This window comes from Cupressus sempervirens, chromosome 4, assembly GCF_028749045.1.
Source record: "Cupressus sempervirens isolate cs-2001-9-10 chromosome 4, ASM2874904v1, whole genome shotgun sequence".
NCBI classification, from domain to species: Eukaryota; Viridiplantae; Streptophyta; class Pinopsida; order Cupressales; family Cupressaceae; genus Cupressus; species Cupressus sempervirens.
In genome coordinates, this window is record NC_143121.1 from 218,723,553 (window position 1) to 218,746,879 (window position 23,327).

Here is a 23,327-nt window from a genome sequence, read left to right on the forward strand (position 1 = left end):
CATAGAACAAGCCTCAACCGAAATGATTAAAGGACAATTACATCTAGTTACAACCGATTGGCATGCCAAAAAAAAAAGCATAAATTTCTCGATCCCTCATGTAGTGGGCAAAAGTATTTCCTATTGGTGATTTGTAGCATGCTTGCGAGTTGGATTGGAAGAATAAATTGTGGCAGCCCAATCAGGAATGACCATGATGGGATGGACCAACCACAAAATGGGCCTAAGCCAGTTGTTGAAAATGACAAATGTCATTAGTTGTGGGAGCTTCTCGTGGGAGCATATTCAATGAACATGCATTGGTGGCTCCTTGTGAGCACAAATATTTGGGGGGAACTTATGGCGTGCTGACAGAGCTCAAAGGAGAGACATCCTCCATAGAGCAACTTGAAATCCCGACCGACTAACACGTGTTAGCCCTTGTCGGGGGATTTGTTAAGAACACAACTCATGTGTGGACGCGATCAAATCTTGAAAATGAAGGCAGTGAGGCTAATAGTGTAGGACTCTTCAGATACCATACCCTCTTGGCACTACATAAGGCCACATTTCATGGATGTGTTTCATCAAAACAATTGGTTCTCAATTCTGCGTATAAATTTATCATAAATGCAGGGGAAGAGGGATGGATAGTTTTTCAGCTTTATAGATCAAGGGTGAACAAACCTTCATTATTGATCAATCAAAATGTTACTCCCATTCACATATACTCTCACCTATAATAAATAAGGCTCTCTACCTTAGCTAATTCATGACAAAGAGGAGCCCAAACACCTCTGAGATGCATATTCGTGAGTGCAGAAACACAAAGTGGCTAGATTGAACTTGTATTCATATGGATTTTTACTATAATTTAGTTTACAACCAAAATAACATATAATATTGCACAAAATTGCTCTATTTCATATTAGAAATTTAAAATACCACCATTATGCTTTGAGAAACACAATCCATGTGTATAAAGAAGGAAATAAAAATATGTAACTAGGGAACAAATTAACAATACAGAAATAGTTAAAACAGAAAGCCCTCCCCTGATAAAGAACCCACTATTGATGCTGTTTTTTTTTCTCATGTGCCAATCCCAGAATCTCGTCCTCAGTTCATGTTTCTACAGCCAACAAGAACCAACAACATCCGCCAAGTTGTTCACCATCATCAACCTGCTCCCATAGCCTTTTATTGTGCGAATTACACCATCTTTGTTCCCCACTCTATTCATTTTCCATATTATTCTCAACACCCTTCTTTCTACACTGAAGCTCGGTCTAATAAAGTTAAAAACAATGGAAGTGCACAAACTTTGTTCATATCTTTCCGAAGGTTAAAAACCTTAACAATCACGTCTTCCACTTTACTGTTTTTACTTTCATGTTATTCAAATTAATATTCATCTCTGCCCACTTATCTTCCCACCTGTTGCTGATATCTGTTTAACAGAGACGAGGATTTCCAAACTCCACATTAGCCATAAGAATAAATAACATTTTTTATTTTCGGGGAATCTGTCAGACACCTCACATTTTCAAAGCAATTCTCAACCACGTCATCTTCTTCGTCAATATTTTGAGAACAAATTAAAAGTAGGATCACTATCACTCAGTTTCAGTTTGGTAAGGAGACACCTTAAGAGAAACCGGAGTTAATTCATTAAAGGATTTTTTTTTAACTGCTTTTTGACGGCTCTTACTATACATATCAGCAGATATTTTACATCTTAAACTCATCCCAAGGTCTTCTTCTTTTACTACCTGAAGGTAACTCCCGAAATGAAACTCTTAGAAATCTCCAAATAGTAACCCGTTTGTATCAACCATAGTAACCTGTTAGTAACAATCTGAAGGGTAGTTATTACAGTAGACTTGATTTAGTGACATTTTTGACAGCGTTTCTTCATGAAATTAAGAGATAAATACCCTTCTATAAATTTATTAACTGTCTGAATTTAACTAGATTATAAGTTAGATAATCTAATATTAGCCCTAGCTCATGATCCTAGAGTTTATTCCTCCTCTACTGGCAGTCTTTCGTGTGCCTATGCTTCTTTCGATGATGATATTGATATCATTTTGTATTGTTTTATTGTGTTGACAATTGCCTCCTCTACTGGGAGTCTCTCCATGCTTGATGCCCCATAGAAGCCATGGACTCCTCGTGTTCTCTGAAGTACATATCCCACTTCTTTGGGACCTGAAATAAGACCTGCAATAGTACCAAATATCCTTAGAGACAAGTTCGTAAACACATTTGAAACTTTCTTGAGTAATGATTGTAAAGCTTTTGGTAAGCTAACCTCCATGGCACAATATAATGACATGTGGATTTACTTTCAGTGCAGCATCGGTTATTGCTTGCACTCGATTTATACCATCAGCCAAAGTGAGGGTTGTTTTGGCTCCAATAGACCCTGAAGTTGTCAAACCCATGTGTGCTACAATTATATCGGCACCTGCATCTGCCATGGCAGAAGCTTCTTCTTCATTGAATGCATATGGAGTAGTCAGAAGACCCAATTTGTGTGCTTTATGGATCATTTCCACCTCCAACCTGTGAATGCAATACAATTCAAAAGGAATTTTCAATAAATTGCAGATGTGCCACTACTACTTTGATTTGCTGTCAATCTACCACACTTAACAGGACTGGAATATAATAGATGGCCTGGTTAAATACAGTGAGCTAATCTTTCAAGCCTGTAATTTAAAGGACCTGTCTTCAATTTAAGGTCATCATAATAACAAATGTTACAATTTTAGGTTATCATACATTCTATTAGACATAACTAAATATGAGGAAAATGCAAGACATGGAAAAATTAAAGGAAATTACCCATATCCTATGCCAGTCTCTTCTAAATTTTGGCGAAAGTTTCCATCAAACAGGCCAACTGTTGGAAAGTTTTGAACCCCTGTAAAACCAATGGATTCTATTTGCCGTAAAAAGTAATCCATCCGACGAAATGGATCTGTGCCACAAACACCTGCTAGAACTGGTACTCGTTTTACAACCTAAGACATCAGTAATTCAATAATCATCTTGTCAATATGGAAATATTCAACCACAACTCTACTGTTTTCTTCCACGTTCAGCTCATATGTCCTGTGCAACGACAAAAAATTCTAGACCATTAGCTTGACATATTTGAACTTACTGGGAGAACCTCATTGGCCATCTCCACTACCACTGCATTGGCATCTGCAAAAGGAAGCAATCCAGCAAGGGAACCTCTTCCTGCCATTTGAAAGCGTCCTGAGTTGTAGATAATTATTAAATCCACCCCACCCTCTTCTTCAAACTTGGCAGATATTCCAGTTCCTGCTCCGGCCCCAATTATTGGCTTCCCTTGAGCTATTTGGTTTTTCAGATTCTGTATTATGGTTTGTGTAATTTTCAATGTCTCTAATTATATGCACCACATGAGAAACAAATTTATTCAGCACTTACAAGAAAACTAGTTGAAATTTTCTACTATTAATGTCAAATATTAAATGTTAAATGTTAAACGATAGAATTCCTATCTACTGATCCAACTTTTGTTATTAACAAATGTCATGGTTGATCTCTACAAGCAAGCACAATGTCAGATAATCCTCCAAACTTGACACGTTTCAGGGGATATAAGAAGAGCCATTTGGGGGAAAACACAAGTTAAATTGATAGAAGATTCACAATCACAGAAGAGAGGCATTAAAAAAGAAAATATTTAGCTACCTTGAGACAAATGAAAGACATCCTAGCAATTGATGAATAACAAATGTAGAAAGGTAAATTTCTGATTAGGGGCTCTTGGTCATTATATATCTGCATATCAGTTTCTTTAAATGCCAGATGTGAGGAACCTATTCCCATCTTAAGTGGAGCCAATCTACTGAGCTCTGAAAAAATGTCATTAAAAAATACCAATTCAACTAAATCACAATCAAAGATCTACTTTGGGAGAAAAATCTGATGTTGTATTCCACCAAATGCATTTTATGCCACAAAAATCTTAATATTATCACGAAAGATATTTCTTAAGATGTATTTTTTGCACTTCTGGGAATATAGAAACAGAAAAACATTTCATTTTAGAGTGCGATGCCTTCAAGGATACCAGGGACAAGTATGTGCATATCTTAAAAGCTGGCTCCTGGTTTTAGTTATTCAGAAACGGGACCTTTGAGAAGTTGTGGGTGCTCATCATCAGTTCCAGATGGAAAACAATGAAATCATAAAGGTTGGTTTGATCAAGCCAACTGTCCCATAGGCTACGTTTAGCATTATGGATGTTAAAAGTTTCTTCTTCTTCATCAAGTATAAAAGTATAATGACCTTTCCCAGGAGTAATGTATTTATTAAAAAATTAAAAAGGAATGTCACCAAATTAAAATTTCAGTTGCAAAGCAAATAAAACCTATGTTAATCAGGAAAGAAGTTGTAGACATTAGTACATATGCTATGAATGGCTTATCCAAGAAAATTTTATCAATTAAAATAATATCTTAACACAAACTATTACAGAGCTACTACAAGAACTATTTTTCTGAACAACGGGCTTCCCATGAGAAGAAGAAAATTATACTAAAAAATCAAAATCAGAATCTTTAATCTTGTATAAAACATGTGATGCCCTGCATTTAGATTTAATTTCGAGGGGGTGTTAGTGGGCCAAAAACATTCACCCACCAGTTTCATAAAATTTTGCTGTGCGATATTATTCATCCTGGTTGCTAAAATGTAATCATGAAACCACCAGATTCCTGAGATTTGCCTGGCGCTTGAAAGTTTTCAGCTTGGCCATTGTCGCAAATTCCATAGGATCACCTGCTTATGAAAGGTCATGAAAATTCTCAGCAGGACCTGCTGAGATATCTTAGAGAGCCCCACTCTATGGTACTGCAGCTATTCAGACTTGACTGCTTTCTATCTGTCACCATATGGTAGCTATAGGATGAACTAAAAACAACTAGAAGACAGAACTGACGTAACTGGCATTGGTCAACCACTAAGATACCTAGCCTAACAAGTATTTAGTAACATATAGCTCTCAACCGTGTAGTTGTAAAATACCAGTACTTAATTTTTGGTAGAATCCAGTTCCCCACCAGTTCAAAGCCAAAATTCATAGGGGAATCTATAAGTGTATGAAATCAAAAGTGGAACAGAGGCTAATGTGAAATGCCAAGCAATTGAAATGCAACGCATTTGTATCTTAGAATCTATACTGCCAGGGGCATTATAATGGCGTTCAAATTGTGATCAGGTTTATAAATTATATTCAAGATCTTGATACTTGGCTAAACTTAAATTGTGCAAAGGTATTCTTGCAAGGGACAACAGAAACATGAAGGAAACTGGAACAAATTTTTGATGAAAGGGGAATCTGAACTCTCTTACTCTATGGGAAAAATTGAAGACTTTGAAATCAATGAGATATTCCCAGATAATCAAGTTCAACAGCCCGAGCTTTTTGGGGGGAAAATTATGCTTGTTATCTCAAGATCTGAGAAATTTTTAAGCAAAATTTTGGTTCTCATTGATACTCAGTGTTCCTAAAGCTATAGATATATTAAGCATCCTTAAGAACCCAATATATAAATTATTCAAGTGCAGATCTATCAAGTATTCAGTTTGTGCAAAGACTGTTACGGGAATCATATCCTTGGTGCTAAAGTGTGGTATGCTATACGAAGACACTCAGAGTAATCATCTGGTTGTTAGCTTTGAAAAATAATGTTCAAATGTGAAAGGAAGAGAAAAGCAGGAAAATATCAAACTACACATTTTAACCATGTAATTGTCTTTTGAAGAAATGATTCAATGAATAAATTATGTGTGTAGCATTAAGAATATGTCAACCAAAGAGGTCTCACTTATAACTATTTTTATTAAATTGAAATTTAAGAACAATAAAACAATAGCAAGATAAAGAAACAAATCATATTAAAAATTAACCTAAAAGAAACTTGATTGAAATAAACAATATAAACATTAAAATACCTGGTTTTGCATCAGGAAACTCAAGTGGCTGTTTATGGATAATCCTATAATCCAATGAGTTCTCATAAGATTTTATTCTAGTTCCATCCAAATTTTTGACTTCCTTTGATAACTCCTTTCCTGGAAGACATGATTCTATCATTTCAGGTTTCTTTGTACCAATCTCCAAGAAAGCATCCACCAGTGCAGCTGCAAATTCAGGATCATTTATATGGTATGGTAGTCTCTGAACCTGCAAACTAATACAAGTCATAAATATAGAAAATCTTACGAAACTAGGCATACATGTTACTTATATAATGTGATAAAGTAAGAGGCTTTTTAATCCTAAATAGAAAGAAACATAGAAGAAAACTTTAAATCAGAGATACTGTTTCAAATTTCAAGGTTTCACCTGTCTGTCAGTGGTCTTTTGAATAGATCTCTCTAACTCATCTATGAGTGTGCTTGTTGCTTGTGGATCATAGAAAGGCTTGCCAAAAGCATCCAAAGCAGACACACCTTTCTCAGGCAACAATACTCTGACTTGAGAAGACGATCTATTGAGTTTTTTGGAGATGAAATCAGCAATTTTTTTGTTCTCCTCCACAGTAGTACGCATAAGAGTTACCTTTTGAAAGGAAGTCAAAATAGGGTTAAGAAATACCTTTCAAACATTAGAAAAACAATAATGCGACACAACAATTCTTGATTTTTTAAAATTTTAGAGTCATGTTTATCTAAATCACAAGAATCACAGACTTCTGCTGCTAAAAACTCCGGTACATTTGTTTTTCCCAAAATATCAACTTCAGGAGATGTTGAAGGATACCAACAAAGTAGGTAAACTGTGAAATAATTGACAAATACTAGTTGCTTTGCTACCAAATTCAAAGTGTAGTAACCCTGCATAATATCTTATTTTGTCAAAGCACTTGAAAAAAGATGGCAACAAGACAAGAAGAAGCCTATAAAAAGATGGAAGAAGAAAAGACAGAGAAAAGTTGACTCTTACTTGATCGTTGTGCACATGAAACTTCCGGTGACTGAAATGAGATGGAATTGTATCTTTAGGTCCGAAGTTCACCATATCCAAGGCCCCTACACTCAAGACTAAAGGAATCTTCTGCTCAAGAATGGTATCAAATCTCTGTTCATTACATGCCATGACACCTCCCACAATTAAATCAGCTACTTCAGTGGTAGTAATGTCTAAAATACCCTGCAAATATCATCCACAAGAGAAAAAAATTATTCATCGAATGTCATTATATTGTTTTTCATTTGTCTAAAGTAATTTGTTGTAAAATTCCACACATTTTTTTAGTTTCAACTCCTCCGAATGTAATCCAGAATAAGATTTGTATGTTCTGTCCATACAGATATCTTTGGTTCTTAAATAAAAAGATGGACACATAATCTGAAGCATCATTTTGCCTTTTAAGAAATAGATGATAAGTTATAAAAGAAAAGAAAGGTAAAAACTTTTTACATAATAAGTAGAATACCTGTAAAAGACCTCCTGTTACCAGCTCCTCCATGGCTTTCCCACCAACTCCGGTGGCATGAAACACCAAGGTTTCGTAGCCTTTTGCATCTAAAACATCTTTCACAGCATTCACACATGGTGTTGTTACTCCAAACATAGTCATGCCAATACTCTCTTGTTGATCTTCCTTGTTTGATGTGCCCATTCCCATGATTCTGCCAGCAATCATCCCTGCAGCAGCAGCTGCAGCATTGGACAATACAATCCTGCTCACATTATTAAGACCACTCAAGTCAACCACTGAAGGCAGCAATATCAGATCAGATGTCCCAATATAAGGGGATGTCTGCCCACTTGCCACTGTGGAAAGTTGATAGGATCCACAAGAAAAACATGTCAAATCTCACAATCCCAAAAATAATGAGTGACTATGAAACAAGAATCGAACTACACACTAAAAACATTTGAGTACATCACCATATTGAGATTCCACATACTTGCTGCCTGCGGCTGGCAAAAATTCCCAAAGGAAAATGCACCACCCTGTGCCTGTACAGGAGCAGAATTTTGGAATCCACCAAACAGGGAAGGCTGCAAATTCAAATAAAAACAATCAGTAAAACATAGTCAGAACTATATCACATTCATTGCACATTTGTAGATAAAGTTGAAGCTCAAAACCATAAAGCATGCAACAAAAAAACTATATAAGAATAAAGTTGCTAACCACAAAAAGAAAAGTTAAATTGTACTAACTAAACAAAATAATTTCATCAAACACACCGTTGTCTCCATAAGGCCTGCTGGTTTGCTCTGTGACATCATTGATGCTGAGCTATTTGAAAACAAATTATTTCCAAATGCAGGTGTTGTCTGGCCAAAAGCATTTGGAGTTTGTCCAAAGGCCGCAGGGGTGTTCTGACCAAAAAGTGGTGTGGATTGGCCAAATGCTGGCGTGGACTGGTCAAACGCTGCTGTGGACTGACCAAATGCTGGTTGGGACTGGCCAAAGCCTGGCGTGGATTGGCCAAAGGCTGCTGCAGACTGGCCAAAGCCTAGTGAGGACTGGCCAAATGCTGGTGCAGATTGGCCGAAGCCTGGTTGGGACTGACCAAAAGCAGGTGTGGATGATTGGTACAGTCCAGATGACTGAGTACTTCCAAAAGGGGTACTAGACCCAAAAGCAGGACTTGACCCTAGTGATGGAGTTGAACCAAACAAAGATGCACGCTGGGAAGCTTGGCCAAAGGGGGTTGAAGCAAATGCTGGGGAACTCGATGTGACAAAAGGAGAGGCAGAAGATGCCCCTCCAAAGGATGGTGTTGTTGATGATCCAAAAAGGGACGGCGGTGAAGAAACTGTTCCAAAGGGACTGGATGAGGAGGTAGCCCCAAACGGTGAGTTAAAAGCAGCACCAGATGAAGAACCAAATCCTGGTGTTTTATTTCCAAAAATACTTGGAGGTAAGGATGAAAAAGGATTTGCAGCAGATGCCTGACCAAATGCAGAAGTTGCTGTCTGACCAAAAGCTGATGTTGTCATCTGGCCAAAGGCTGATGGTGCTGTCTGGCCAAACGCCGATGATGCTGTCTGGCCAAAGGGGCTAGATGTTGTCTGAGAAAACAGACCACCAGCAGGTTGTTGACTTGCAGGATTTGACCCGCCTGCAATAGATAACTGATTAGTTTGAGAGTGCCTTATGCAAACAACCAATACCAAATAATAACAAAAAACCAGAACTCTTAACAAGTTAACATATACCTTTGTCACCCAACTGATAGTCTTCCCATCTTAGTTCTTCATGACTCTTCTCCTTGTATTGTGGCATAGCTGATATAGAAAGGAGTTTTGCAGGCATTATTGTCTGCCCACTGACACTGCCGCCACTATCTGCCTCATTAGTGGTTGTGTAGGGTGTCCCTCTAGTACCACCACGCAGTCCACCAAATGGTGTTTGCCCAAAACCTGGGCTGCCAAATGTAGAAGTGGACCGTGGTAGACTGAACTCCTGAACAATGCATAGTGAGAAATAAGAAACTGTACAATGAATTATAGTAATGTCCAAAAGCCCACAATTAGAACCAAATCCTGGTGTTCTATTTCCAAAAATACTTGGAGGTAAGGATGAAAAAGGATTTGCAGCAGATGCCTGACCAAATCACCAAAAGCTGATGTTGTCATCTGGCCAAAGGCTGATGGTGCTGTCTGGCCAAACGCCGATGATGCTGTCTGGCCAAAGGGGCTAGATGTTGTCCGAGAAAACAGACCACCAGCAGGTTGTTGACTCTCAGGATTTGACCCGCCTGCAATAGATAACTGATTAGTTTGAGAGTGTCTTATGCAAACAACCAATACCAAATAATAACAAAAAACCAGAACTCTTAACAAGTTAACATATACCTTTGTCACCCAACTGATAGTCTTCCCATCTTAGTTCTTCATGACTCTTCTCCTTGTATTGTGGCATAGCTGATATAGAAAGGAGTTTTTCAGGCATTGTTGTCTGCCCACTGACACTGCCGCCACTATCTGCCTCATTAGTGGTTGTGTAGGGTGTCCCTCTAGTACCACCACGCAGTCCACCAAATGGTGTTTGCCCAAAACCTGGGCTGCCAAATGTAGAAGTGGTAGACTGAACTCCTGAACAATGCATAGTAAGAAATAAGAAACTGTACAATGAATTATAGTAATGTCCAAAAGCCCACAATTAGACAAGTACCCAGACGACTGTTTTTAGGTGCTACTACTAAAAAGGGACATAAAGGAGCGCATGGAAAATCAAACTTACCAAATGCTGATGGGCTGTTCCCAAATGCTGGAGTTGATGCAGCCCCAAAAGCATTAGTTGATTGAGAAAACAATGAATTGTTGCTGAATCCAAATGAAGGAGTTGACATAGAACCAAAAGCTGGTTGACCAAACATACTTCCAAAAGGACTAGATTGGGCAGGGTTTGGTGACCCAAAAGCTCCGAATGCAGGCTTTTGCCTAAATACAGATGTTGCTGCATAAGACAAAAGGATTCAAAATAAAATCAAAATCATATCTTAAAAAAGAGTTAATAGATTGAAAACACAATAACCTGAATTCTGGCTAATGATATTCAATCTAAGTATGATTCTTAAATGAGGATTAATAAAGACCATATTATCAGGTTCTATGACACTAATAAATTGAGTTTCATCACAAGAATTCTACAAAAATCATATAACCAAATTGAGAATTGAAATATCAGAAAATGCAATTTTAAATCGCCAGTTACACAAATACATTTTGATGCTATGTGAAACAAGACCAAATTGTGGACAAGCAGATATCGTACAGAAATTATCTCCTCCGAGACACACTATATTACAATAAATAATACTTGTAAAAGAAACTACTGCATATTGCGACTTCTTTTGGAAACATGCATAGACCTAAGTCGAAAATATTATGAAAGTGACCTATCTTGTTCAATTTTTAAAAAAATACTCTGGTTATAAATGTCTTCCCTGACAAGGAGAAAATTTTCAATTTTTTTGGTCGCTAATCACCACATTCAATACGTACTATACTCCCATAAAGTATTAAACTCAAAGAAACCAAGATTGAAGATAACATTTCTTTCGTTAAGTATCTAGTTGGGTAACCATTTAATTTGTGTTTGCTTCACTAACTGAATTTCCAATTTAGCAGAAATTTATGTGATCCTTACTTATGTCATCTAAAAAGCAGCAAGCAGGTAAAAAAACATAGTTCCAAACATTAATGATGGTTTTTGTTGCCTATCCTAGATAGGTAAAGAAACATAGACAAGACAGTTTCTTGAATCTAACAAGGTTACCATCCTGTAAGTCTCGCTCACTTTATTCTCAACTCATATGTAAAAGAACGTTAAACCATATAGAAGCTGCAAAGTTTTCATCAACAACTTGCAATCAAATATTTACCAGTTCCTCTTTTTCCAGGACACAACTTGAGAATTCCTATGAGTTGATGGATTTTGTTATGAGTGAAGAAATACATAACAATTGACAACAACATTTTAAGGTTATTCCACTTACTCTCTTTCATTAGGGTGTAAGGAACTGTGAGGAATTTAATTTTGAGCCAGGGAGACCAAAACTCAAATGCCAATCCATGCTTAATACGATATTAACTGCGGAGAATTGACCAGCATGAAGCATGTACCAGTTGGTGACGGACAGTTAAACTAGAAATTAACCTTAATTGCAACAAGAATCACCAGTGCTGTGGACTGCAAAAGTCGACTACTTTCATTGGTATCTAAATACACACACAAAAGGATTTGTCCCAACCAAGGATTAATAGAAAAACAAGAATTCTAGATTCACGTGTTGTTCAGTAATTCCATTGGTACAATTTTGAATGCAAAAGAAAGCATGATATCCTCAGAGTTTAATAAGAACTATGCCTTCAAAATGGAAGACTTTTTAAACTTCCTGATTTAGATTAATAAAATCTCAAACTTTTAAAATCAAAACGTAGGTAACATACCACCAAATTGACTAGAGCCTGAACCAAAAGCAGATGCGGGTGATGCCCCAAATGCTGGAGTAGATGAAGCACCAAACGCCGGTGTGGATGAAGCCCCAAATGCAGGTGTGGATGAAGCTCCAAATGCTGGTGTGGATGAAGCTCCAAATGCTGGTGTGGAAGTAGCCAAAGGTGAAGGATTTGGTGTTGCTCCAAAAACACCGGTGGAATTGCCCCCAAATAATGTACTTCCAGTCTGTGCACCACCAAATTGACTAGAGCCTGAACCAAAAGCAGATGCAGGTGATGCCCCAAATGCTGGAGTAGTTGAAGCGCCAAATGCCGGTGTGGATGAAGCCCCAGATGCAGGTGTGGATGAAGCTCCAAATGCTGGTGTGGATCCAAATGCCGGTGTGGATGAAGCTCCAAATGCTGGTGTGGATGCAGCTTCAAATGCTGGTGTGGAAGTAGCCAAAGGTGAAGGATTTGGTGTTGTTCCAAAAACACCGGTGGAATTGCCCCCAAAAAATGTACTTCCAGTCTGTGCACCAAAAGGACTTGACATACCACCAAATTGACTAGAGCCTGAACTAAAAGCAGATGCGGGTGATGCCCCAGATGCAGGTGATGCCCCAAATGCTGGAGTAGATGAAGCGCCAAATGCCGGTGTGGATGAAGCCCCAAATGCAGGTGTGGATGAAGCTCCAAATGCCGGTGTGGATGAAGCCCCAAATGCAGTTGTGGATGAAGCTCCAAATACTGGTGTGGATCCAAATGCTGGTGTGGATGCAGCTCCAAATGCTGGTATGGATGCAGCTCCAAATGCTGGTGTGGATGGAGCATCAAATGCTGGTGTGGAAGTAGCCAAAGGTGAAGGATTTGGTGTTGTTCCAAAAACATCGGTGGAATTGCCCCCAAATAATGTACTTCCAGTCTGTGCACCAAAAGGACTTGTGCTTCCAAAAGGCCTTGCTGCAAAAGGATTATTAGTTGCAGTATTTTGCTGTCCAAAAGCTGGCTGTGCCCCAAAGGGACTGGAGCTAGGCTGCCCAAATGCTGTTCATTAAAAAACAGAAAGGCAACCCATGAGCAGAACGAAAACATTATTAAATTCTCTATCCAAAAGTAATCCAGGCACAGACCAATTTTCCCAGAAACTAAGAATGTCTATTCAACTTCACTCAAAATCCCTTGTAAAATCAACCAAATCAACAAAACCTCCATCCAAAAATCTCTCTGTAAACCAATAATCTACCACAACAAACCCATCATCATTTGCCTGTAAGGTTCCATGAATTAATTCCTATATCAAAAAACGCAAAAACAACTGCAGCCTAAGCATTTTTACTCTGATGAAATAAAATCATCGTCGGCACATACGCTTTGCCAATTTTAAATATTTGCACACATCTTTTCTGATTGTTTAAACAAAATCTACCATTACTTAAAGCCCATCCATAAAATCAATGAAAATGTATGCCTGCCAATAGACAAGTCACAAAATTCCTAATCACAGCTGCAGACTGAGCATCTGCCACACAATAAATCACTACAGCTACATTCCTAATCGCTTAAAACTCATCCAAATTAATTTTCGGCATGCGCTAAATGTTTCAAAAACCTAAAATAACTAAATAAACTATACCCGTTTTGCATATAATCCATTCAAACATATCCTATCAATGTTTAAATTACTAAATTCATCATGCATGCGCGATAGAGCTGAAGTATAAGCATATGTTCAACACAGCCAATATAAACCCACTAAAATCATAGAAATTAACCCCTAAACTGCCCTAATTTTGCCCAAAATTGTTAAAATAGGACTGGAAGAATCGAGATACATACGATTGGATCCAAACATTGTTAAATCTTAAATTCACCGATCCTGCAGACACATAAAACAGCCACAGTAAGCACCCAGTAATATATATTCATGCCCACGCGATCACTGATGAAACAAAGCACAAAAAACTTTCACAGAAACATCAAAGGCCACTTCAAAACCATACATGCAATACAAAATGTACTCTACCTGAAATTCTCTAATAAGGGCCCTAGAATGCACCGATCTCTACCATTTGTTTTGCAGATTGATGGGTTTCCGATACAATTTTTGAAACGAAAATGTGAAAACATGTGATTTTACGACAGTGTAGCCGAAGCTGAAATGCTGTATTTCCTGAGGGGTTCAGCGAGATGGCCTCGTAGATACAATAATATTTGCAAGGAGCAGCAAAGCAATAAAAAGTTGAAGAAGAACATATATTCTAGCGCAGCGCAGTGCACCAAGGAGAACTTTGATCCGCATCCAGCAGACACCTACAAGGCACGGGGTCCACAAGGCAGGGGATCAGGACAGGGAATAAGGATGCAGTCTCTATCAGCTGATCAGTGCAGGGGCAGATTTAAGGGTTTGGTCGGTAGTCTTGGCAACCGGTGGGACCATCCAGTGCTAAAGGCTTTGCTATTACTAGTGGGTTCATATTTGCAGGCTTCCAGATGATGATTTTGTTTGCTATGGTGTCCCTCTCTTTCAGTGGGCTCCAGTTCGGTTCCATTTGAAGACAACATTATGTGCCTCCAATAGGCAGACAGGCAGATCACAAGTACGCCTTTTCCCTTTTTCTTACATCTGATTTTGCACCTGTTCAGGCTTCCTTTGTTACTTCTCCTGGCATTGGTAAATTTACAACGGTAAAACACCATTAAAAATCTATAACAGGGCACCAGTGAGAACGATATGGTCCTCATGGAAGGAACAAATAGGGAAATCACAGAAACATCTACGGAGAAGATACTTGTACAAGTATCATTGATTGATCAACCTAAGATAAGAGAGGCACAGTCAGAACTTGATGGGTCCACCTTGCAAAACACAGGATCTGATAGTAACAGGGTGGCAAAGAATCAGATAGTCAAGGCATCCGTAACAGCAGAACAACAAACAAGTCTGGAAGAGGCTACGAAACACAATGACATCTCTAGCAATAGTGGCTTGGTCCTGACATACGGGGATAGTTTAATGCACAGCAGCATCATCAAGTGGAACCGAGGGAGCTTCCTCATTCTTCCAGGACCCTTAGCCGGACACACGAGTTCATTCAATCTTGGAGGGACAAATGGTAATTTACCCACAAACACTCTGAGCTTATCACAAGCAAGCAGACCACCCATAGGAGGAAACTACATCTATGTGAATGCCAAACAATATAAAAGAATAATTAGGCGGAGAAAGATACGAAAGTTTAAAAACGCAAAAAGAGGGAAGTTAGCAGCTTTACTTCCGAAACCGATTCCACAAACCCCAGACAATGCAAGGGAGGGAGAACAAAGTCTGAGGCCGACTTAAATCTCTAAAACAATTAAGCGGTTTGATAATATCAGAGATATTAACGGTAAAGGGAAGACAGATAATTCTCAGGTGATAGACACAGTGGAGGATGGGCTACCAAATAATTACAGCCCCACAAGGACACCTATGACATGGTATCCAGACATCTTTGTGAACGATTTAGTAGCTATGAAGGAAAGGGTGTGGGCACTTGAAGAGAGGAGCCAAATAGAAAGTATCACAATGAAAAGAGTTACTAAGGATAATTGGAAGCTGGCAGCAGAGGTCAAGTCACTTAAAGAACAAATTTAAAAATTGCAATTTAATATGGAAAAAAGAGAGTATGAATTAATATTGTTAAAGAAAGAAGTAGGGGAAAAGAGGACAGCAGCAAGTACTACGGGAGAAGGAGAGGCTACGAAAGCAGACAAAAACCCGCAAATGAAAAATATACAAAGATGCCATGGCCAATATGGAAATAAAAAAGAATCAACTCAAAGAACAAATCGAAGAAGTTAGATCATGGGCTAACATAGTAAACGGGCCAGCAAACACTACTATTGACAACATAGAAAAACAAGTTCGAAGACAGACTAGAAAGGAAAAAGAAAGAAATGTGAAAACAACAAATATCGTCGTCAAAGGGCTACGAGACTATGGAGAACAGCAGAAACAACGGATTTAGTTAAAGACTTCTTTAAAGACCAATTAGATTGGCATGGAACAACCATACAAGCACAAAGAATCGGAAAATGGATTAGAGGAGGCAAAGACAGACATGTTAGAGTGACAATGAGGAATATAGGGGATAAAAACAACATTTTCAGCAAGAGGAAGTTTCTTAGAGGCACACACATATATCTTGATGATGACCTCACCATAACTCAGCAAGAAGAAAGGAGGAAGGAATGGGAAAAAGTGAAAATAACAAGAGAAAATGGCAAGTGGGCGTGGCTACAAAATGGCAAAGCCCAAATCAACGACAAAATCACACGCAATAAATAGGAACTCGGGCCCACCCAGGAACATTTAACTATAGTTAGCTAGAACTGTAGAGGTTATCCTTGGAGAAGAGGACTTGGGTTAGGGCCGATAGCTAAAGATAATGACATCATTATGCTTACCGAGACTCATGAACATGATGGATGTAGGGTTCCAGATTTTGAAGGGTATAAGAAGGTATCACTATGGAATGAGAAGATAGATAATGGTAAGGGGCATGGAGGCATCACCGTTCTAATAAAAGAAACTTGGAGCAGATTTGTAAACTTAGAGAAAGAAGATGTAAACAAGCAGTATATTTGGATAAAAATAACAGAGAATCAGATTTCTATAAGGGTGGTTGTCTGTTACTTCGCTCCAAAAGGCTCAAAAACATATTAAAAACATAGATTGGATCGAGAAGACCCGTTTGTTGCACTCAAAAAAGACATAGCAGCCTTTAGCTCTTTAGGGGAAATAATGATAATAGGGGATTTCAATGCTAGAACAACAAACAACCAAACTCTCAATCTTAAGGAGAGTTACAATGAAAGTAGAGACCCAGTTTGGCTCGAAGAAGAAGGGACACAAAAATGGGAAAGATCTTCACAGGATAGCATGGGAAAGATTAATCATTTTGGTGCTGAATTACTAGGCTTATGCTGCCTATATAACATGGTCATATGCAATGGTATGGAAAAGTGGCCTAAGTCAGGTGGAATCACATGCAAAAGATACAATGGACAAAGTGTTGTTGATTATGTTATATGCTCGCAAGACTATGTCGCAAAGATAATTAACTTTGAGATAGAGGACTGCCCCATGGAGTTAAAATCTGATCATAACCCCATCTTGATAAGGGTGGCCACTCACTCTAAAGATCAACATATTGTCCCAAAACCTTTACAGAAGAGGAAGATGATTCCGATCGGCAAAGTTTTAATGACACAAGAAAACCATGATACTTTCCAAGACTCTTTTGCGGCTGTCTAGGGTTTTGAGAAACCATCTCGAGTCTGAAAAACAACATTTCATGGACAAGGATAATCTTGTTCTTACTATCATTAAAGCATTGGAGGAGTGTAAAAGATCTAGGGCCACAAGAGAAGCCAAGAACACTTTTCCGGCCAATCCTTGGTTTGATGAGGAGCGCAAAATGGCAAAAAGGAATTGGAAAAAGAACATGAACAGAGAAAGTAGAAAGGAGTATGATCAGCTGATTAAAAAGAAAAAAGAAGAGTATGTGAACAAGAGAAGAATAGAGTTGATTAATCTTGGTAAAAACAACCCCAAAAAATTTTGGAAAGAGCTTCAGCAGAGGAAAACTCAAATAGAGAATAACATAACAGGAACCAAATGGCTGGAATATGCCAAGACTCTCTACGAATGTGATCTAGGAGAATGTAGAACCATGGAAACAGAGACTATAGGGGAGTTATTCAACGAAAAGGATATTATTCAAGGCATAAGGAGGTTAGCTGCTGGTAAAGCGCAAGATATAGACAGGCTTCAAGCGGAATACTTAAAATGAGGTGCTGAAACCTTCACACCACACATCACTAAGATTTTCAAAAGTGTCAATAGAGAAGGTTTCCCTGTAAAATGGACAACAAGTGTGGTGATCCCACTCCACAAAAGTGGAGATATAAACAATCCTTCTAATTACCAAACCATCATGATCAATCCACTATTTGGCAAGTTATTTGGCAGCTTGGTAGAACAAAAAATCAGCAACTGGGCTGAAATAGAAGGCAAACGTGCAAAAGGGCAAGCAGGCTTTAGACCGAAACACTCTACTATAGATCACGGCATCACTCTCAGACATTTGATAGAGAAAGTTTGGGACACTCCGAGGAACGAGGCTTTTTGTTGTTTCGTGGACTTTAAAAAAGCATTCGACACAGTGCCACGTAATAAACTATGGGATAGAATGGTAGAGTTGGAAGTTCCTAAAGAACTTAGGTCAGCGGTTTACAGATTATATGAGCAGGTCAAAGCTAAAATCAGAACGGCAGAAGGGCTATCAGAAGATTTTGACAACAACATCGGGGTTAAGCAAGGATGTCCGCTTTCTCCAACATTATTCGGGCTCTATATTGACAAGTTAGAAGAGTGGATAAACAAGACCAATGGTGAGGGGGTGCAGCTGGCCCACTTCATGATAAGATTGCTCTTATACGCAGATGATCTCATAATTCTTGCTAGAACGGCTAAAGGTTTGAAAGAGCACTTGAAAGCACTAGAAAAAATTTGTCATGAAGTAGGAATGCAAGTTAACACTAGCAAAACCAAAATTATGATCTCACTAAAGAAGAATAGGGGCATACAAGACAAGTTTTTGTTTGAAAATAGCCCCCTTAAGATTGTGGAAGAGTACAAATACTTGGGCATCGATTTTCATGACAAACTCAATTGGGATACTTGTAGATCGAAAAGGATCCAAGGGGGCTGAAAGGCGTTATACTCTTTACAAAACAAGTGCAGGAACGCAGAATTATGGGATTGGATGACCATGAAAACTCTTTTTGGTTTTCTGGTCACTCCGGTTATTCTATACAGATGTGCAGTGTGGGGCGGTAGTATGTCCAAATAGAAATGGCGGCAAGTAGAAAGAATTCAAAAACACTTCATCACATGCAACCTTAAAGTCAAGACCACAGTTCCGTATGAAATCCTTTTAGCGGAGGTGGGTTCCTTTTCATTAGAAGCCATTGCATTGATCCGGATGCTAAGCTATTTAAAGAAAACCCAAGGTCTGGAAACACATCGTTGGCCCAAGTTGGTAATAGAGGAAAAACTTGTGAGGCGGAAAAGCACATGGATGAAGCAAAATGACAAATGGATGCGAAAATGGGATATCAACATCCAAACTTGCCCGGATAACATTAAAAAAATAAAGAAGTTTGTCAATGAAAAATTCTACAATATTCTGTGGACAAGACACATAGGACGGAAAAAATCTTATTACATTAAAGAATTTAATCCCACTTCTAGTCATGATGAAAAGGCCTATATAAAGGCACCTATTAACTGGAAAGCAAAAATGTTGATGGCACAACTTAGAACTAGTTCACATCAGCTACGATGTGAAACTGGTAGATGTCAAGTTCCAAAGGAAGAGTGGGCAGACAGAACATGTTTATTCTGTAATATGGAAATAGTTGAGACAAAGCAGCACTTTGTCAAGGAGTGCCTGGCTTACAACGACATCAGATCTGATTATACAAAAATACTGCAGAACAAGGACTTCAACTATTTATTCGAGGAAGATCAAGTGAAGAGAACAGCCGATTTGATTATCAAAATTCAGAGAAGGAGAGACAAGTTAACCAAAACTTTGCAACTGACTAGTTTCGCTCCTGACTCGGGAGGGTGATTGCATGGGTCCCATAGACTACTTTAGTCTCGTGGATGTCATTGAAATATATCATATCATATCATATCAAACCATGACCGTAAGTTATTACTTAACTCGAGTTGATGTTTTTACGGCAATACTTTCTATAAATCTGCTGCCCGCCAAAACATTTAAGTGCGGGAAAATTTTCGGAAAGGTGACTTTTTGTGTGTGTGTTTTTTTTTTAAATAAATAATTTATTAACTCCTCACCATTTAATGGGTTGAGTGAGTTGGCCGATTAGTAGAAAAGACATATTAAAAATGTTCGAGATGTATTAATTTGAGTTTTCAAAATGGACTGTTAAGGGCTTGCCAAGTAAAGTTTTCCAAATTTTTCCTTATTTTTTATTATTTAAAAAAGAAAATTAATGATGAAAATGGTAATCATTCTCATACATGAGAAGAAATAGTTTGTAGAAATAGTATATATAAAGGCGAGTAATACTATTTCTACAAACCATTTCTTCTCATGTATGAGAATGATTACCATTTTCATCATTAATTTTCTTTTTTAAATAATAAAAAATAAGGAAAAATCTAAAAAACCTTACTTGGCGAGCCCTTATATATATATATATATATATATATATATATATATATATATATATATATATATATATATATATATATATATATATAAGCCGAGAGATATCCTTCTCGAGGCGTCTATTGTACTAAGTGAGATTATGAAAATAGGCGCCTCGAGAAGGATATCTCTCGACTTATTTTATATATATATATAAGCTAGTAGCACTTGCGACGGAAGAGTGAAAGACATTATTGTTTGTAATTTACAGGAATAAATAATTTTTATTATATATATTATATTTATGGTACATTATAGATTTTATATGTTCAATTCAAAATTATGCTTAATGAAATAGATTCCCTTTGGAAAACAAATAAATCACCACCTATATAATAATTAATACAATAAATTCTTATTTATTTTTATTCAACTAATTAGAATTAAACTTTGGATTGAAATTAGAGTTTTATTTGTATTAGTGTTAGCTTAAGTTTTATCCTTAAAGCTAGATTATTATTTGCAATAGAGAAAAGGTCATAGTGGTACTTCTTTAAGGAAATCAAGAGTTAGAGAGTTATTAAGGGGTCAACTTTTATAATACATGGTTTGTGTATTATTCATTAAATTAAAGTCTCAAAAAATCTCTCATGGTTCACACACTGTCTACCTCACACCTTACCCTCATCCCCCCCCTCCCCCCTCTCTCTCTATCTCTCTCTCTCTCTTGGGCCTAAATTATCCTCTTTCTATATTTACCTCTATCTCTCCCCACTTCCCCTTCTATCTTTCTACCATCTCCCTGCCCCTCTAGCAGTTTCTCCCCCCTAAATAACTTATATATCTTTACATCATCTCTTTCTCTCTCACATCTCTCTTTCCCAAACATATAATACATATATCTTCCCCCATAATTGCTCTATTTCTCTCTCTACCCACCCTCCTCACAACATATCTTCTCCTATTTAACCCCCCAAACCCCCTCCACCCTCTTATCGCTATTATCCTCTCTTCCTTCCTTCATTACCATGTTCATCTATCACATTCCCTAATTATTATATTTACCCCATCTCTCCCCTATTCCCTCTCCCATTCCCTCTTTCTCTTATATCTCTCCCCCTCTCACCATCTATTCCTCTTGATTACCATATAGCCCTAGCCCGTGTCTGTCAACCTCTAGCCTCTCTCTCTCTCTCTCTCTCTCTCTCTCTCTCTCCTAGTTTCCCTCTCCCTCCCTCCCTCCCTCCCTCCCCTAGTTTCCCTCTCCCTCCCTCCCTCCCTCTCTCTTTCTTTGTCTCTCTCTCTCTCCCTCCCTCCCTCCCTCCCTCTCCCTCTCTCTCTCCCCCCCTCTCTCTCCCTCGCTCCCTCCCTACCTCTCCCTCTCTCCCCCCCACTCTCTCTCACCCTCTTCTTACCATGTCCCCATCTCTTTTCGAACCTAATTGTCATCCATCCCCTAATTACCACATCTCTCTCTCTCTATCTCTCTCTCTCTCTCTCCCCCCTCCCTCCCAAATTCCTCCCTCCATCACCATTTCGATCCATTCGATGCCCTAATTATTCTCTTTCTCTCTACATAATCTCTCTTCCCTTCAACATTGTCTCTTTTTACCTACATTTCTCCCTTTGTCCTATTTCCACCCATAGTTACCATATCCTCTCCTTTATTACCATTTATCTCTACATCATCTCTCTGCCTCCCTGCCTCCTTAAACTCTTTAAGTCTCCTCTCCCTCCTCTCACAATATCTTCCCTCTATTTACCCTCTATTTCTACCCCATATCTCTCACTCATGTATCTTTATCTCTCACAATCTCTCTTGCACATGTCTCTCACAATATTTCCTCTTATCTCACTCTCATGTCCCCTCCTCATATCTCTTTATCTCTCAAATTCTCTCTCTATATATATATACCTTGTGTCTCTCATGCCCCCCACAACCTCTATCATGTCCCCTATGACCTGCTCTCTTTGTGTTGTGTATCTTTATCTCTCACTCTCTCTCATAGTTTTTACTTTATGCCTCACCCTCATCCCCTTGTCACAATCTCTCTCACATGTCCCTTTCTATAATTTACCTACCCTTACTTCTCTACACACTCCATCCCCTCCTCATAATATAGACCCTCCCCACTCCCCCTGTCCCCTGCCCCCCCCCCACGCACACACGCTCTCTCTCTCTCTCTCCCTCTCTCTCTCTCTCTCTCTCTCTCTCTCTCTCTCTCTCTCACACACACACACACACACCCACCCACCCACAAATCCTTTTGAAATTACACTATATGTGTATATTTTGAATTAATTTATAAAGCTTGATTTTATTTGTAAACTTAAATCTTTCTTTTAAAGCTAATTTTATAATACTTTCTTGTAACAAATTTAGTGTTACTTTAGAAAAATCTTTTCATTTAAATTTATATGTTTAACTTCATTAATTTAATATTTTCCAAATTTATAAATTTCAACCTTATTTCAAAATTTGATATAATATCTAATATTTTGTTCTGATTTTCATCCATCCCCTATTTACCACATCTCTCTCTCTCTCTCTCTCTCTCTCTCTCTCTCTCCCTCCCTCCCTCCCTCCCTCCCTCCCAAATTCCTCTCCCCATCACCATTTTCATCCATTTGATGCCCTAATTATTCTCTTTCTCTCTACCTAATCTCTCTTCCCTTTGACATTGTCTCTTTCTTCCTCATACCTTCCTACATTTCTCCCTTTGTTCCTATTTCCACCCCTAGTTATCATATGCTCTCCTTTATTACCATTTATCTCTACGTCATCTCTCTGCCTCCGTGCCTCCTTAATCTCTGTAGGTGTCTCCTTTCCCTCCTCTCTCTCTCTCTCTCTCACTCTCTCTCTCCCCCCCAAATCCCTCCCTCCATCACCATTTCGATCCATTCGATGCCCTAATTATTCTCTCTCTAGCTAATCTCTCTCCCCTTCAACATTGTCTCTTCCTACCTCATATCTTCCTGCATTTCTCCCTTTGTCCTATTTCAACCCATAGTTACCATATCCTCTCCTTTATTACCATTTATCTATACATCATCTCTCTGCCTCCTTGCCTCCTTAAACTCTTTAAGTCTCCTCTCCCTCTCATAATCTCCTCCCTCTATTTACCCTCTATATCTACCCCATATCTCTCACTCATGTATCT

The 23,327-nt window shown here is 38.4% G+C and overlaps 1 protein-coding gene across 5 annotated transcripts in view; it reads right to left on the reverse strand.

Annotated features, from left to right (window-relative positions):
• Nucleotides 1-929: 929 nt before the first annotated feature.
• Nucleotides 930-23,327, reverse strand: part of LOC149560780 (uncharacterized) — a 24,563-nt gene continuing 2,165 nt past the window's right edge. Inside the window, exons 1-17 of one of the 5 annotated variants that reach the window (XR_016363724.1) lie at nt 13,962-14,141; nt 13,775-13,814; nt 11,948-12,982; nt 10,236-10,451; nt 9,848-10,087; nt 9,602-9,750; nt 9,209-9,455; nt 8,231-9,111; nt 7,945-8,038; nt 7,467-7,807; nt 6,974-7,180; nt 6,374-6,589; nt 5,980-6,218; nt 3,152-3,399; nt 2,830-3,008; nt 2,294-2,547; nt 930-2,202 (exon numbers count right to left, since the gene is read on the reverse strand). Coding sequence is in view for 4 of the 5 variants with exons in the window: in XM_089824805.1 (XP_089680931.1) it covers nt 2,036-2,202; nt 2,294-2,547; nt 2,830-3,008; nt 3,152-3,399; nt 5,980-6,211; nt 6,374-6,589; nt 6,974-7,180; nt 7,467-7,807; nt 7,945-8,038; nt 8,231-9,111; nt 9,209-9,455; nt 9,602-9,750; nt 9,848-10,087; nt 10,236-10,451; nt 11,948-12,982; nt 13,775-13,790 (4,722 nt within the window). In the remaining variant the exon portion in view is untranslated. Of the gene's footprint in view, nt 2,203-2,293; nt 2,548-2,825; nt 3,009-3,151; nt 3,400-5,979; nt 6,219-6,373; nt 6,590-6,973; nt 7,181-7,466; nt 7,808-7,944; nt 8,039-8,230; nt 9,112-9,208; nt 9,456-9,601; nt 9,751-9,847; nt 10,088-10,235; nt 10,452-11,947; nt 12,983-13,774; nt 13,815-13,961; nt 14,142-23,327 lie in introns of those variants that run through there. The other 4 variants (XM_089824807.1, XM_089824805.1, XM_089824806.1 and 1 more) reach the window with 4 other exon arrangements.